Genomic DNA, 18,544 nt, shown 5'->3' on the forward strand with positions numbered 1-18,544 from the left:
TAATGCTATAAATGTGACTGATGAGTCAAGTTGTGCACCTATCCCGTTGCTCATAACATATATGAATGCTTGTAAATCGGCCCAGAAAAACACTGAACCGCCTCAGAAAACCCCCTGCCAAGGTGTAAAAAGTGGTCTGCATATCAACACAAAGGATTAAATGGCGACTGCTCTTTTTTTCATATCGAAAAGTGGAAGAGTATTCATTTGGAAATAAGAAATGAAGCCACTCTAAGGGTGTTCACACGGGACACTTTTGCATCGGTGCTGCGCCGATGTATTTTGTTGTGATATATCTTACACCAGGGTAAATTTTGTGGAGCGTTCACACGTATAAAGCTGCTTACTAAAGAAAAGCGTGTTAACTCCGGTGCAGCCCCACTTGCGTTCACACGGCAGTTTCTGCGGCCGTGCAATACGTAATAATACGGAAATAAAACATTGAGACATTGAGCAGGTCATGCATAAAGTGTACTTCCTTTTCCCCGCCTTGTTTGTGACATATCAAAAAACCATGGTTTATACTTCTCCAGGCAAATCAGCGCTGTGGTCTATCAGACACCATAAAAGGATGAGAGGGAGAAAGGAAAGATGACGGAAGTACAACAGAGCACAAAAGCAACGCATTCTACCCGTATGTAATCAACTATTCTCATGCATAGCGAGTCTACTCTTGTAGCGTTCACACGTCCCATTTTATATCGGTGCTGCCCCGCAAACTAGCATTTACTCTGGAGTAAAGTTTTAAACCACCTCCTGAGCAGGGTTAAATTTGCTCCGTTTTAAGCTGTTTTCAGGGGCGACACCGGTATAACTTTGTACGTGTGAACGCTCCGGTGCTACACCAGAGTAAAAGTTGCCATGTGAACACCCCTTCTGTCTCTTGGGGGTTATGAAATAAACAAATACCCTTTGCACCAAATGCTAAAGCGCCACAAAATGGAAACTTGGACCAAATGTTAGGGGCTGGTGATTCTATTTACATGTTGCGTCACGTACTGCAGCTGTAACTTAAAGTCACATTTTTCTTTATTTTATAATTGATATTACAAACAGTGGACAGTTAATGTAGTGGTTGTTTTTCAAAGGATAATGTTGCTTTGTTTTCTTCCAGAAATGTATGAAAATATGCAAATCGGCAGAAGAATGGGGATGCTTGGCTTGAAGCAGCTTGTGTGATATCACGTGGGCGTTCTTCATACAGAACATCTTTGATGATGTTTGGTGAGGCTAGAATAGTGGAGAGATTGTGCATGCTGATACGTCATTGCCCTTCAAAAACATTTGAACTGTGAGGCCAGTTTCTTTATTTTTAAGTTTAAGTGGTTTACGTGGATAGCAAAAGTGACGGAATTGGCCTCACTGATGCAATTCTTTTGACATTGACATTAATCTTCCTTCCTGCAGCCAACCCAACCTGGCAGCACACCGAAATGCTGCCAATTAACAAGCCAAGTCAGTCGTTACTTGCCATGGTATAATGGCAATGTGCAGGAATCCCGATGCTTGCTTCTGCTCAGCTAGACACATGTTAAGGTCATTGATGTCAGGATGGACAGGTGAGACCAAGAAAATAGCTTAAGGCACAGAAGAAGACTACAAATAGATCACCCTCTGATCCTTTGAATTTCATTTTGAGTCACCACTTGCTACACCTTGCTCTACTTCAAATCATCTTAAAGTTACAATGACACCTTCCTTCTTTGTGAGTTCAAGCTCACACATCCGTCAACTGCACACAATACTTCCTTATGCACACAATGCTTCCTTATGTTTAAAACCAGTGCGCATACATTTTTTTTCCAGAGCAGCAGCAAGGTGGGTAGTGGTTAGCACGTCAAAAGGTGTACCACAAGGTTCATCTTTAGGCCCTCTTCTATTTTCCATTTTCATCAATGACCTCCCAAAAGTTTCTTCTGGCTGTCAGATTCATCTATATAACACACTAATATCCTATGTATGTACAGTATATATAAAATCACATGGGTGGTTTTAATTACCTTTGCTATATATATTGTGTGTGTCTGTGTGTATATGTGGGCGTGTATATATGGATGTGTATTTTTTTTTATAAATTGAACAATTGATGATGACATTTACTCGACTTAATTTGCTTTTTGTTTCAAAATTGTTATTTATTTTTGACAACATTTTAAATTTTTTCTAATTAATTTGAACTATTTATAATTATTAGTTTTAAAGAACTCTGCAGAGATCCTTTGGACACCTCCAGGAAACTTAGTGTCATAACATTTCACTCCCCATTTATTCTATTCTGAAGCATCTCTTTGCCACCTCCTTGCTGATGACAAGCATCTGCTGGGACATGGGTGATAACCAAAACTCCATCCACATGGACATTCCAAAGCAGGCCCATTTATTAATGAATAAAACAGTTTGAACTCAATCACAATTTGCCAAAATTAGTCATGAACAACTTATTTAACAGCATGATTTTATTGAAGTGAGACATCCTCCTTTTTCTCCATTCATAAAAGAGTGACTTGTTCAAGCATGTGGCACAACCTCCTTAATAATTTTTGTCTTCATCTCATCTCATCAAAAGGACTACCAAACCTGTCTAAGATGTACTGTATCTCATTCATCTAAAGAGATGGGCAAACAAACTAAACCAAGCAAAAACTTCCACAGAGAACCAAAAAAATGTTCAACTTAAATCTGACGTACAATTATTTGGAGCACAGTGTAATGTCAATGCAGAAAGAATTTTCCACCATGAATAAAAGATCCTGAAAAATGATTTTAAACAGCTCAGGTGTGCTTGTAGGGGCTTGACTGTCAACCATGACATTGCAACATTTTATGTTTAGTTTTGTGTGTGTGCGTGTGTGTGTGTGCGTGGGGGGGGGGGGGGGGGGGTTAACGGGGGCCCGCAGTAATGTTCTTGACAAAAGGTTGAAAATATGGAAATTCAGACAAATTGTTAAGGAAGTGAAATTAGATACGTTGGCAGCTCTGGGTATGCTTTTGGGTCCTTTCCGTTTGAGTGTGGAACAGTATTTTTCTGTTTCTGTAATATTTGTTTGTGAATTTCTGTAGTGATGTTTTATCTTAGCCCATCTTCACTGTACAAGATATCAAAGTAGTTTTTTATGCAAAGTGATATTACAAGTACTTCCGGATGTGACTTGAGGGAAATTTCTGCTCCTTACACAATAATTAGGTTAAGTGTCAATATCCGGTGTGTTTCATAAGTCAAATGAAAAGCATATACTCTAGCTCCGATTGCTCCCAGCTAAACTGAGCCTCATCACAGTGACAGATGTCACCCCTGTGGTTTTGGAATCCACATGATGGCATCAATATCCACAGGAAGTAGGAAATAAAGACCCCTGCCGTGAGAAATGTCAGCCATTTTACACTTTCAAGAACTTAAGAGGAGAATGGGTGCCTGTGGAGAGGCAATCTTGCCAGGGGTGAAGCTCCATCTAACTTGAACTTCTTTGTGGATTAAAGCTGAAGGAAGTTCTCATCCATTTGAACTGGCAAGTGATTTCCTCCATGGGGATTTTACATGAGGAGGGAACCTTGCACTTTAGGTGCAAGGGTTAGGATTTAGTTTGTCTGACGAATGTGAAGACTCTGTAGTGTGCTTGGCGCATGTGACGGTTGCATGAGTGTATCCATAGCCTCAAACATGACATGTCATAGACTCTCAATAATAACCGCCATCCGGCACAGTAAAAATAAACTCAAATACTCAAACTAATCCACAAAGTCAGGAAAGCTGTAGTCATGCAGTGCTGTGTTATGAAGTGACGAAACTTAATAGTATGAGTCACAGCAGGGCAAGGCATAGCAGGGTAGCAGCGTCCAAGCCTGATGTGAAATAACTGGTCCAGTGCGAGTGCGCCTTTAGTTTGTCTCTCTCTCTCTCTCTCTCTCACTCTCGGGTGAAATTGAGCGGGGAAAAAATGTACCGGTAATGCTGCTTTTTCAAAACAAAAACAAACAAACAAAAAAAAAGCTTAAATGCATTTGCAGCAAATTTCGTGACGTTTCACATCAACGAGGGCACTACTGCAAAAATACACACCCACCGGCTGTAAATGATTTGTTGAGTGTGTGTCATTGGGCGACACTGTTTCAGTATCATGAAGGTGAGGTATGAACTGTGGTGTCATCTTCTATTTGTCACATCAGCCCATCAGGCTACAGCCCATGTGTCATTCTTGCACCTCGACCGAATGCTAACAAGCATGGCGGCTATGTGAGTGCACGTAGAGGTGACCCCTGCCAATCTCTTGTCAATTACTGCAGGAGGAACTTCATTTCACTGGGCACGGCAAAAAGGGTTAGGGCACAAGCTTCATTGTGGTGAAAAATGTCAAAGCAGATCCATGGATGTAAACTAAACAGCTTTGACTGATGGACAGAAGGGAGAAGACACCCAAATTCAGCACTGGGGAAACAAGGTCATAAGACCCGTTTGGCATGAGGAAGTTACATGCACGCACGCACGCGGACTCAAAATAAGTCCATTCTAAATCAAGGCTCAGTGACTTGAGAGCTGAGAATTTGCAGACTCACCAATGACACTTGTCGATGAGGCAGAGTTGAACTGATCACAAACTGGGCAAATTATTCAATCCATAAAGCCAAATCAAGTGTGTCCAATAACAAAAATGAAGCGTGTGATCTTCTAGATAGCCGTATGCGCACACACAACACTTGCTGTGCTCGAGCTCATGGCAAGGAAGCGTTCAGCAGCCTGTTAGCTCGGTCAAGCATTAAGTCCACTCGTGCATTTTCACTTTAACACCTCTTGTTGGTCGACTGTCTGCCATCAAGCGTCTCAGCATAGCAATCCTGCATCATTAACCAGATATAGCATCTCAACTATAGCACATGCCAAAATGAATCTCCCACATGTTGACTAAACCACAATTTAACTATAGAGTCAATACAAACATGGCTCTTAAAAAATGCAATGACATCACTGTATTAAACTTACTGTATTACAAACTGTACTGATATTGACCAACAATGTCTGCAAGTGTGCAAACAAAACAACCAACATGCAACAGTGACACCATTACAGCGAAACATACAATTAAAACAGAAATCTTGGGTTGGCCAAAAATATGTTTTTTTGTTTGTTTGGGTTTTTTTTTGTCTGAGGTCAAAGACAGCTTGTTCATAACAAAGAGTAAATAACTGGTAAATAATACCTCTTGATAACAGTCCAGTTTAGGTAACAACAGCAATCATACAACATACAGCATTTCGTTCATATTGTGGCTGCAATCATTCATGTACTTAACTGCATAGCCTCTTTTTTTTCAAAATGCATTTTAAATTATGATGAGAATATCTATTTATCCCCCCCCCCCCCCCCACAGTGAGAATTGACCATTCAAATAATATATAATTGAATATGAAATAGAATATATATATAAGTAGCGGGATTCAATTTTAAAATTATAAGCTTTGTAATTAATATTATTTTACACCAAAAAAACAAAAACATTTGTTACGTTAAATATATTATTCCTTTTATTTTCCACTCATGTACCTGTAAAACTCGGTCGACGAAGGAACAGTGTTTGCTGTTCCACTTGTGTCCTGTAGATGTCAGTAGCACTCTTTTAAACTATTGCTGACTATCAAAACAGGTCATGAAGAAGAAGTCACGTCCGCCGTCTGTGGGATGAGACCGTTAGTGCTACAAACAAACAGCGCTAATGAAACAGTAATGTCCTTCTCTGAACTGTGTTTGCTCAACACCATAAATTTCAGTTTTACAGAAGCCATGTATTTTCTGCAAGTGCTGTGTACATTTATCTCAGTGATAGCAAATGTAATTAAAACCACCAATGTGATTTTTCGTGAGGGAGAAAAGGGAGGCATTTATCTGAGGTGTGGCACTTTCTTGTTGGCTGCGCATTCAGCAATGAAATAGGAATGTGGATTTTTTTTTTTTGAGCTGAGGAAATAGTCTTGCACACTAAAATTCACTTAGGGTGTACATTGTAGATGTCCAGTGAAAAGCATGAATGTAAACAAAGTAGAAGATCCTTGCTTTTTCTAGGACTTCAATGAATTGTAATTTGTCCTTAATACCGTCCCTGAGCAAACAATACATATTTATGCTGAGATAAATTAACACATGCTTTGGATGCACCCTGGCATATTCTGACATTTTCTCATTCATAATTAGAAAGATACATCGATATTTACAAAAAGCACGTTGCACGTGTGTGGCAGTGTTTCAGAGCTGTTTAGCACATTTGACACTTTGTGATCCCATAATAAGCAGAAAGCCAACGCTAATAAGAATTCAGTAGGCTTTTGTACATGTAAGTTATTGTAAGAGGAGAAGGGCATAGCACCAGCTGTGTTAAAGTAAGCAACGCACAAATCATGGGCTTAAGTAAACACTTTTGGAGATACATTTGCTTCGGGTGAAACATGCTTTATCAAGCAACTATAACATCTATTAACAGTGTTTTCACCATCTCCTACTCGAAAATGGCACTGATATATATATATATATATATATATATATATTTTAATTGTCACAAAACTGCCCTGTGATTGGCTTTCAACCAGTTCAGGATGCACCCCTCTCCTATTGCCCGAAAACAGCTGGGATAGGCTCTAGCATGCCCGCAACCCTCATGAGGATAAGCGGATTAGAAAATGGATGGATGTCATAAGACAGTTAAAAGAATTTACTGTCGAGCTGTGAGCTATCTAGATTCTTTTTACCTAAAGCTGAGCATACACTGTGTCAGTCAAGCCCATGTCAGCCCAGATTTCCAGTTGACTGTCACGGGATGATTGGATGAACATGCTCACCTCTGACAATGATTGTGGACAATGTGAATTTTCATCCTGAAGTAAGGCACAAATGACAAATGAGGCATGTCTTTGTTTTACCGTTAGTCCACCGAAATCTTCGATTTCATTCAATATAGTTTTGTATTGTGTATGTCATATTTTGTAAAAAATAAAGATGACTCCTTCGCGGATTTCATTTATCAGGGGTTATTTTTGGAACTGGGAAAACTGTGTCAAAAAAATATTTGGGAAGAGGACGTATATACTTTTTCGCTTCACTTCAAATATACACACAGAGTATGTAACAACGTAATGCCTAGTGTGTCCCTATCAAGCCTATTGTAAAGTCCAACAAGAGCACTCATACAGGTGTGGTCCTCCTGTTGCCGCCATCTTTCACATCTTTCTGGATGTTGTGGACCTGTAAGAAGCCAGAGTCACTCTCGGGACTGTATTGTCTCGCCCCTTTCAAAGGGTCCCTGCGGAAGGTATAGAGGGATATGTCTCCCACCTGCAAGCTCATCTCCCCGCCAAAACCTCCCCCCCGCTTTAGCCCTCCCGGGGAGGGCTCGGACGACCTGGAGCTGGAACGCGAGCGCCTCCGTCTGCGGCGATAGCTCGGGATACGCGCATACGGCGAAGAGCAGGCGGTAGATTTGATGAAGTCGCGCCTGACTTGGCCGCGTGTCTCTTTGTTTTTCTCGATGTATATGTTGACGGCGAGGACCCCCACTGATTCTGCCACTATGAAGGAGAGGGCTCCAAAATAGAAGGACCAGCCGTAGTTGTACTGGTTTTTCTTGTCCTCATCTTTCTTGTCGCTGGGATCACCGGCGTTGCTGGAGATGTAAACAATGATGCCGATGATATTGCTCAGGCCTGGAGAGACAGACGAACAACGAATTACAAAACCGTGCCACAATCTGGATCGGGACATGACTAAAAGTACATAACCTTGCTTGACTGAGGTGCAGGGGTGGATTGGTCATCTGATTTACAGGGCAGATGTCCAGTGGGCCGGCGTATTCCGTCCGATGCTGTGCTATTTAATTATTATTTTTTTCTATTTTAACTCCAGAGACTGGCCCACCGTTAATCCATTTACAATATAGAATCCAAGCAACATCAGCAGCAAAGCTACATGGTAGCCAGGAGTCATGCAAAATTGGTCAAATTTTTATTTTGTTTTTTTTGGTCAGTGCAGCCCTGCTGAGGGGATGGTTGGGTCATGTCATGAAAGACATCCGATGTAAAAACTGTACCGAATAAAGAGGTAACTGAAGGTTTCCTCGTGTGTGGCATTACCTGCAGCCACAAAGAGAATACCAGCACTGAGCAGGATGTTGTTCCTCCTGCTGTAGATGCGTCCGACGCCAACGCACAGGCCGCCCAGCATCAACAGGATGGTGCTGAGGATGGGGAAGAGGCTGGAGGCTCGCACAATACCTGCCCACGTGACATGGTGAGGAAAAAATAAATAAATAAAAGGAACGCCCCTAATTGAGAGTGCCATGTGAGTGACTCATAGTAAATACCATTTAAATTCGGTGGGGACAACATAAGTTGCAGAATTAATCATTTGTTTCGAGTCATTTCGATGATTGTCAATGTTGACTCAAGGTGGTTAGACAGGATTCTTTGGGGGATAACTAAAGAAAATTCATTCCATCAATATATCTGGTATGTCATTAGTATCATAGTATTACAATGATTTTACCAATTTCCTTTTATTATATGGGACACGTTTACATCCAAACATTAGTGACTGTCAATACTAAAAATAATTCCAAGAACATTTAAACAAACGTATGCATAAAGAGAAATTCAATAAGGCAATCCGTGTCTCAACCATGAAGCAATGTACTGTAGCCAAAGGAGATGCAGTACTAGAAGTAATTTATATATTTTTTTTCGGTACCGTTTCGATATGATTAACTTTACATGAATCAACATGATAGGAAAATCTTGCTTGGGAGCATTCGGCTGCAAACCAGATGTAAGCTGAAAAATGATGTGGATCACCAGCTTTTGTCTGGGTGCCTTTTTTTTTTTAACCATATTTACATTTAATCGGGTGTCACATCGGTGACGTGATTTGAGGAAGGCCAATTAGTCACGAGCACAGCCGTTGTCATCTCTTTTGAGCCAATTAGTGTCATGACACCCAGATTTAAAGGGGGCCGGATGGCAACGTCATGACTCATGAAGCACCCTTGCGACGAAGCCATCGGCAGCACTTGACAAAGGCGAGAGGACGAAGAATTGAAGTATGTGAAGATGACGTCCAAAACACTCACGTAGGATGTACTCTGAGCTGTCTGTGTCGTAGTCATTATCCTGCGGGAAGTGATTGATCCGAAAACAGCTTCCTTTGCGGATACCTGCATGAGGCAATGACAAACCGTGAAAATATTGTGTCGATTGTAAAATGGAACGCAATCAAGAAATTCTCTTTTTCTCTGTTTAACCTCTCCCACATCTGCCCACAATTTAAGGACGGCCAACTCAGGATCTGCGTTCCCGAAAGTTGTGGAGCTCTCAGGCGCCTTCTCTTCAAAGCCTTTGCACACACAAAAAACAACTTTTCTCCACTTTTAGCAGAATATGGAAGCATTATGAATATTGAATACTTGACTTTCAGTTCGATGTCGCACAGATGACCCATAATTCTGCTTTTTTGCATCACCTCAATGATGGCTATCGACACATGGGTTGACTCTTATTTTTCTTCCTTACTGGCTTTCTAAGAAGTTGCGGGTCATTATCTACCTACACTGTAAAACGCTGTCCTAATAGTTCTTGTGAGCACCTCACAGTTCATCGGGCTACCTGTGTCACTTCTTCAATACGAAACCAATAAGCATCTTCTATTGTCAGCTACACAACCTCATGCCAAATTGCTGCTCACACCATGTTTGACGCAACGATGTGATATGCTTTGGATCGGGAGCAGTTGCGTTCCGACTCTAGAATTGTCTTTTCCCATCTGACAAGTTGATCTTGGTTTCAAAGAACATGATTCCAGACCAAGCGGGGACTTTTCTGGAGAAATTTGACTTTAGTTACTTTGAACCAGTTGTTTGCACCATGTAGTAAACTCTTTGTATTTGCATTCAGATTTGTAGGTTTAGGCGAGTGGTAAGTATTTTTTTTTACTAATCTTTATGGGGGGTTTTCCCCTCCACTATGGAAAGGATTCTGCTGTCACCCACTTTAGTTGTATGTTGTGTCTCACTAATGTTTTCTGTATATTTATGAAAATACCAAAACAGTTTATTTGATCAAACTATATTTCTGCTCTCTCGCTGACATCATATTGGTGGGACCTCATATTACTGGCTTCTGTTGAACAGCTGCCAAACTCCTCAAAACTCAAGGTGTGACATCGGCTCCACACTTTTAACGTCTTATTTTGTCTGAATATATTTCCCAAATGCTAAATGTTCACATTGACTTTCAGCATCAATTCTCCATCTTTGGAAGACATGCTCATCAGTATCACTTCAAAATATTGTTCTATTCATTCTTTTGTTTACCAAACAGCCGCGTTGGACAGATGTCGCTGTGTTAGATTTAAAATATACTTGGATAGATGAGTACATGCACATTTATAGGACCTTTTTTTTTTCGGATAATTGGATCTTTCTCCCACCTGAGCCCTCCGAAAGGGTCCAGCAAACGGCAAAAAATGCCCAGCGATAGTCACAATAAAACAGGGAAAGAAAGAAAGAAATCGAGATGGATGCGACACAATGGAAAACACAGAGTTAATAATAACATCGGGATGGTGGAAGAAAAGGGTAAGGAGGAGGATCTCGGGGTTTGTCTCCCTTGAGGCAAGCCCATCTTTTATTAGTCAGCATAACGTCACCGTGGCAACAAGCTCTCCATGGCAAACCGGAATCACATTTCTTGCTCAACCTCTCACAGGATTTCTTTGACATCTTAACTAATGGGTTGCGTGCATGCACGCACGCACGCACGCACACACACACACACACGCACACGCACACGCACACACACACACACACACATATTACACTGGCTTATATTAAGTTCCTGCAGACACCATGACCACAGCCACAACTTGCCTTGCCGCAAAAGAGGCAAGTATCCACAATGAAGACTATCTGTGTGGGCACCTCATTAGGTACACTTGCACACTGTAATTATAAACAATACACAAGAAATTAGCAATGAAAATGTCGTGACTGGCTGGGACCATGTTTTGCGTTTGGTCCTTGATGTTGTCAGTCGCTATGGTCCCTTTTGTTGTCACCTTTATTTTGTCAAAGAGGATTTGGCATGGCCTGATGTCGCTGAGTATTTAAGATCACGTTGCCTCAGTGACACGTCAGAATGTCAAGCTTTCTTCCATGCCTTCTGCATTAAGCCCTGTTCTCAGTTATTACTTTGTATTTTTGTGACTTCCCTGTACCGCCTCCTCCTGGGTCCAAATTCTGTTCCTCATGTGATAGAAAATCCATTGAATAATTGTTAGCAAGCAGAAAATGGAGTTTTCCTCCCATAACCAAACAAAATTCCGATGAAGTTGGGACATTGTGTTAACCATTCATAAAAAGAGAATACAATGATTTGCAAATCGTGTTCAACCGATATTTAACTTAATACACTACAAATACAAGATATTCAAACTGATAAACATGATTGTTTTTAGCATATACTCATGAACTTCGAATTTTAGGGCTGCTACACATTCCAAAAAAAGCTTTGACAGGTAGCAAAAAAAAAAAAAACACAGAGAAAGTTGAGGAATGCTCAGCAAACACCTGTTTGGAACATCCCACAGGTGAACAGTTGGGCGCCATGATTGGGAATAAACGGAGCTTCCTTGAATTGCTCAGTCATTCACGAGCAAAGATGGGGTGAGGCTCACCTCTGTGTGACCAACTGCGTGAGAAAATGGTCGAAAGGTTTCAGGACAGTTTTCCTCAACGTACAATTGCAAAAAAATTCGGGATTTCATCATCTATGGTCCATAATATCATCAAAAGGTTCTGAGCATCTGGAGAAATCACTGCATGTAAGCGGCCAGGCCAGAAATCAACATTGAATGCCCATGGACTTTGATCCCTAAGGCATCAAAAACTGACATCAATGTGTCAAGGACATCATCACCACATGGACTCGGGAACACTTTGTAAAACCACTGTCAGTGAATACAGTTTAGTGCTAACTCCATAAGTGCAACTTCAAACTCGACTACGCAAAGCAGAAGCTATTTATCAACAGCACCCAGATGCGCCGCCGGCTTCTCTGGGCTTAAACTCATCTAAGATGGACTGATGCAAAGTGGAAATATGTTCCGTGAAAAGTGTTCGGACCAAAATATATGGAGGTTATTATCGCTCCTGGTAGGCAAAAAAAGGCTTCTGCTTTCAACCCAGTCTCAATAAATGTTTGCAGTTGCAACACTCTGCGCCCTCACATCATGAACATCCTCCTCCTTCATAAAGATGTGTTTTCCACATGGGGGCAAGTCTTATTGCTTCGACATGAGTAGCCAGGGTGCCCTCAGACTCGGGCTTTATTTATTTACTTCATTCGCCCCAACTCAATACAATTAACTGTAACAGTACAAAGCATCCTTTCTTTACCCACCTGTCTTAGATTAAAAAGAAATGAATAAAATAAAAGATGTGGTACATGATATGGGCAAATTCTAGCCACTGTCAATCCCTTTGTATAAGACAACAAATGAAGCACAAATATTCGTGGTAGGTTCTGCTAGTGTGGATTCATCAAAACGAAGTTTATCATGATTGCACGGTTGTTTGAGGTAACCGCATCCACTCAGTAGCATCGAAGTTTCTGTTTTCATTTCTCTGTAGCTGTGATCAGCGTGTGTTTGTGTGTATATGAGACACCTCTTCAAAGATGGGAGCTAGTAAACATACAGCAAAAAAAATAAATAAAAATTAAGTCAGACAGATGCTTTAAGTGTGGCGTGCTCTCCGAAGTGCTGTCACTTAAATTCCGCTCAGCGCTAGGAAGCATGAGAGAGGAAATGCCTCTTTGAATTTGAAGATGGGTCTACATTTTTCATCCAATTCCAGTAAGAGTGGAAGCCAAATACAATGCAACTGCATGCAATTACCAAATGGTGTCTCTCATTTTGTCATGTATTTGAAAAACATTTTTTTTTTTTTAGTTATGAAACATGATCAATAACAGCAGTTGTAAGGAAGTTTACTTGGATCTGAAATTTGCTTTGGATCTGAAAGCCGTAAGATTATCATATGATGTCACCATGGTAGCTTCTGCTCACCCACATAATTGGCTTATAATATTAGCGGACCAGCCAAGACACCATATTTACCGATGTCCATTTTTATCCATCAGAGTGACTTAAAAAAAAAAAGATAAATATAATGTGAGATTTGATCATTATATTATTCAGTATCATTATATAGGATGAACTGACCAATATTCTGGCCACATTTGCAAGTCCAATTAAAGCACTGTTGCACATCTACCTTTTTCCAATGATAATATTCACTTTTGACTGACAGCCTGAGAGGCATTAATTTAACATGCTCATTAGTGTGGTGTATAGAACGGTAATTCTGATGATAGTTTTGGTTCTCATGCAACTAACTGAGGTCAACAAAATATTAGTCACAGCTGTCATAATGACGAGGACGAAAATAACGACACCAAATTACTCACCTTTTAACTTTTTTCGGCGTATGGCTTAATTTTGGCATCTCTAGCATCCCCAAAATGACGTGGCTGGCTTGTCGCCTAACGCTTTACTGTATTTGATTGAACTCCGATTCAACCTAAAGCAAATACTTTACATGGAGGGAGTTGACAAGTAACGACATCGCATCTTTAAGACCAGATACTAGTTGAATACTCGTTGAACGGACTGTAGCAAGGGTGCTTTGTGCGCAACAAGCAAGACGTTGCCTCCAGTGCACGCACATCCCTCCCATGTCGCACACAATCTCATCGCTCCGTGCACAAAAAGTTGTTGGTGGTTTTTTTTTTACCTTCTATACAGCAGATCCTCCACAGTCCAGAGTGCGTCAGGTCGCCTTTGACTTTCTTGCTCTGCGCGTGGCTTTCGTCCGCGCTGGCGTTAGTGGCGTTGCAGATGTACGCCCGAGAGTAGAGCCAGTAGTCAGTGCCGATGGCGATGCTCATGAGGCTGAATGCGGCGAAGGCGCCCGCGACGGCCAAGAGAGTCTGGAGCCCGCGGTCACACCACGCCATGGCCGCGCATCATGCGTGTAAATAGCGTTCAACAAAAGTCCGCCATCATCGTCACCACTTGGTCTCCCATCGAATCAGGTGTCAACTTTGTGCTCCTTGTCCATCCAAACTTCAGTAAAAGATGACAAAGGGTAGGCTGAGTACGACCATCCTTCCTTCAAATTTGGATTTGGCTGGACCTTACTGGTGGCTTATCCAGGTGGAACACTGGAGGAACCCATCAAAAAAAAAAAAAACTCTCAGAAGACCACAGCTGCCTTGTTTGGAAGTGCAAGACACAGAATCCAGACCCGCCTAGACGTCAGTGACATGCAGCCAATAAGAGAAGAGCTGAGCAGAAGAGAAAAAAAAACTCTCCCTACAACAGGGGTCGCCAACTGAGGACCACACCAATTGCCCGCCAGTGCTTGGATTGCGATTTGCTCGTAGAAATTATGATTTCAAAATGCAAACACTGGCAGCATTGTGAGACATCTTTCAGATGATCACAGCCTGAAAATTAAAATCATAAAGTATTAAAAATAACACATTCTAATACTATTAATTGTAATTTGTACAAATGTTATTTCAGACGTGTATCACTTTGGTAGGCCTTCACACAATCAGGACACATGAAGTAGCTCTCGCTCTCCAAAAAATTGGTGACCCCTGCCCTGCAACATTTTCAACGTGTATACGTGACTGATTTTAAAAAAAAATGACAAAAGGGAAGAAAAATGACATTTAAAGAGAAAATTGGATTCATGACTGAGACCCTGCTGCTTTAAGCTGGGTGAAAATTTTCTTTCAAAAATAAAAAGTAAGACTCAATTTCATATCTGACACGTGATTTTTTGTCTTTTTTAATGGACTACGTGTCGGGCTGACTCGCTTTAGCTGGCTTGCTTGTGCCTTTTTCTGTTTCATGTTTTTTTTTTTTTCTTTTGCTTGCTGATAAAATGAAGGCAAAGATATCCTGCAGGATTACAGTCTGAAAAGCAACTGTCGCAACAGGGGACTCCATCCGGTCACTCCAGGGTGTGAATCCCTCCCTGCACCTTTTCAAAGATGGAAAAATTGTGTCTTTTAGTCGACTGGTGGACTGACATATTTGATCAAGAGGGAAGGAAAGGAGTGAGGTAAGGATTAGGAAAAACGAGTGCCTCATAAAGCCTTTGGAGATGTATGAGAGGCAGGATATGCAAAAAAACTGCATTTGCATTTTGTCCAAAGAGCAATCCCATGTCGAGAATTTTTTTTAGAATAAAAACGTCAGCACTTAAATCCTCTTCAAATGTGAGAGCGGGTAAGAAGATTAAACGAGAAGGTATACTAATATGGAAGGCACAAAAGTTAATCAGGCAGGTGCAAATAAAATCTTATAATTTAGTTGTACAGTACTCTATGTAATCATGTAATTGGGCAAAGGAAAATGAAAGTTGTACAAAAAACATTGAATTTCTTGGCAGACATGCAATGGATCAACTGCACGTGTCTTTAGCTCTGATGGACAGAGGCGGAGCTACGTGGTGGCCGCTCCATTTTGTTCAAGTGAACTCTGTGGTGTATATTAAATAGTTTTGCCTCACTGCCATTTCCACACGTTTGTATTTCACTCCATACATTCAGATTGATGATCAATCTATCAACCTTGATACTGGTAAGCTAAATCAAACATCCGTTTATCGCAATGGAATCGAGGATACTTAAATTGCATCCTGTGTGACTGTAGGACAGTAGGTAGACAATCCTCAAAAATATGCAGCAAAGTACCTTCTGTAGGGTTATAATACACCCCCCGCCAGATGGGTGTGCTCTTGTTTGATAGTTGAGAATGTTGAAAATGGCCTGAAGATTTCCTAAAGGTTTTACGAGGCCAATGGGTTATCCTTGGGAACTGTTTATTTCGATTCCAATGATTTATTGTGTGTGTATGTGTGGGGCTGGGGGGGGGGGGGGGGTTATTTCTAGATCCAAACATATCATCTCGGAAAGGGATTTAGTTTGATCAGAGGACTTTAATGTATTTCTATTTTCATCTTGAACTAGCTTTAACACCTCAATCCTGAAAAAGGTTAGCAAGCAGCCTTGCTATGCGGTTGGACTTAAGGGAACACGGTGTGTCATCTCACAGCTTCCATCTTGCCAAGGATTAAACCGATATGACTCTGCTAGGTCTAAAAAGGACACGGCCATCCTCTAGTATACTTTGGAAGTTGCATCACTTGAGGCACTCAGTGGTAATCCATCGACAAATTTAGTTCAGTACGCTACCCCCGTATGTCATTTTTGTTTCCAGTGTAATTGTTGGCCTCTAAATATTCAACCCAAACCATCTTTTCTATCCTTTTATTCTGGTCTGGTGACAATCATCCGGTTGCGGTCGCCATCGCTGTGTACATTGCTTTTCTCTTCGTTATTGAATTAATTGTTGAATTAGATGATGTCACACTATCTCTCCGGGACAAATAAAAGTTATCTTATCTTATCTTATCTGCATGAATAAGACACATTAGCTCTCAAAGCAAGGCAAAGTTTATTTGTAGAGCACATCATTAACCATGAAGAGACTTGTGCATGAGCAGAGCCGTATTGTAGTCTATTCTCTTTGTGACAGGAAGCCGGTGCAGAGACCTGAGCACTGAGCTCATATGCTCATATTTCCTGGTTCTAATCAGAATGTTTTGCATCTCAGTTGGAGAGCCCAGTGAGCAGTAACCAACCAGATTAAAGCAAATGCATGGATTCATTTCGCTAAGTAAGGTTTAGATACGATTCCTTTGATGTTGGCCATGTTTTTAAGATGGTAAAAATATGCGGATATTATTGATTTAATATCGCTATTAAAATTCCAATGTGCGTCCAATATTACTACCGCTAACTTTCTAGCTTCACTGTTACATTTTAGGAGAGAGTCTCAACCTTTGTTTGTCTCACAATGGAGAAATTCCCCATTTACAGCAGCTAAATTATGAAAGGGAGAAAGTAGAAGACAAAACGAACACGTTTTCTTTGTTGTTTCTATGAGGCGCCGACGATGATTTCAGCTTTGCCTGAGTTTAGCTGAAGAAAATTGTTTTGCATCCACACACCGATGCATGATTGTGATCTGTACTGCATTCTTGTGCTCGCAGATGCGATTTGTGTGACCCGTCTAAGCACAGTGCGTCTACTTTTTTTTTTTTTTTTTCAAACGTTGAGTCAATATATTAATTGCTCCAAAACTTCCGGGTGTACAGAATGAACCAAGGGGCTCAGGCTATTCCAATGGAAATTTAAAAAAAAAAAAAAACCCCTCTCAGAGAAGTGAGTGGTATTTTGCTTTAGAAAGATTTTGTGAAAATTCAGGCTTGTTAAGCTAAATTGCAGAGTAAACGGGGAAGATGGCAATTAACATCAGATGAAGGCAAATTGAAGCTTTGGATATGCAAATACTCGCCATAAGGTTGATCTTAAACAAGCAAATAAAGGTTTGGAACTCGTAGCAAGTATCCTCCTCCTATGACATGCTCCTAGAAAGTGCAATTGATGATTCAACTTGCCTGGCAGGGTGCTTCCTGACACCCACTGTGCCATTGTGTGTGTGCTGTATGTAATAAATAGCACTATAAAAGTACATAAGAGTGTTGACACTGATGGTGCTGCGTTTCCTTGAGGCGATCCTTAATAGCATCGAAAGTACATCCACTTACAAAGTCGTGGTTTCCTTTATAAGTTGCTATATTTTCTCAAGAGTGCAGGTGTACTTTAGATTTAAGTTGTACGTGCGATACAAATAGACCAATATTCAGGCTGAATCAATCTTGTGATCAAAGTCAGCAAAACCCAGAATATTTGGTTAGCTCAAAACAAATATCCTAACTCCATACTAATTATTTTGACAGTGATTTTTTCTTCTTCTGCCCGATTGCTTCGAAGGTGCTCAGGGCAACAATTGTAAATGTTAAATTTGTTCATTGATTTTAAAATCCGTATACCGTGTCTCCCAAGTCATTCACTCGAATAAAAATGAACGGCAGGTGAGTTTGCAATAGTAATGTAGTAGCCAGACCAGCAAATTATCCTAGCCTCTTCTCCATGCCCTGTGGCACTATGCTGCCTCTTGTAGGTCACTCATGGTCCTACAAGAGACATCTGGTTTGAGGAAGGAGACTGACTCATTTGTCACTGATGATCTCATTGTGTGTGTTGTGTTGGTCAACTTGAGTACAATTGCACACGATCAGAGTAGTTAGAACACACGGCAAATGCAGGATGTGAACTGCTCACACTGACACAAAACAAAAGTTTAGGTCAATGGAGGACTGTGGATTCAGTATCTGGTGCTTTAGTGGGGACCCACCTCACTGAACCTCTTAACTTCACCTCGCAATACCGCCACTGTCACGTCGCAATGATATAAACCAGCAATACAATACAAAAACTAAAATAATAACAGCACATCACCGGGAGCAGAAAAGACCTTGCTGCTGGATTACATTTTGGTGGCAATAGACCCTTTACGTGGGGGGGGGGGGCATTA

The 18,544-nt window shown here is 41.0% G+C and overlaps 1 protein-coding gene across 1 annotated transcript; it reads right to left on the reverse strand.

The window, feature by feature from the left end:
- Positions 1–6,829: 6,829 nt before the first annotated feature.
- LOC147200348 (voltage-dependent calcium channel gamma-4 subunit-like) lies at positions 6,830–14,309 on the reverse strand. Its single transcript, XM_086120041.1, has 4 exons — positions 13,821–14,309; positions 9,102–9,185; positions 8,110–8,250; positions 6,830–7,683 (listed from the first exon to the last, which is right to left on the reverse strand). Exons 1-4 carry the CDS (start codon positions 14,041–14,043, stop codon positions 7,166–7,168), a joined length of 966 nt encoding a protein of 321 aa, XP_085976167.1. The 5' UTR covers positions 14,044–14,309; the 3' UTR covers positions 6,830–7,165.
- Positions 14,310–18,544: the final 4,235 nt, after the last annotated feature.

Source organism: Hippocampus guttulatus, chromosome 9 (genome assembly GCF_054856545.1).
Source record: "Hippocampus guttulatus isolate MCC_2025c chromosome 9, RoL_Hgut_1.0, whole genome shotgun sequence".
In the NCBI taxonomy this organism is placed as follows: domain Eukaryota; kingdom Metazoa; phylum Chordata; class Actinopteri; order Syngnathiformes; family Syngnathidae; genus Hippocampus; species Hippocampus guttulatus.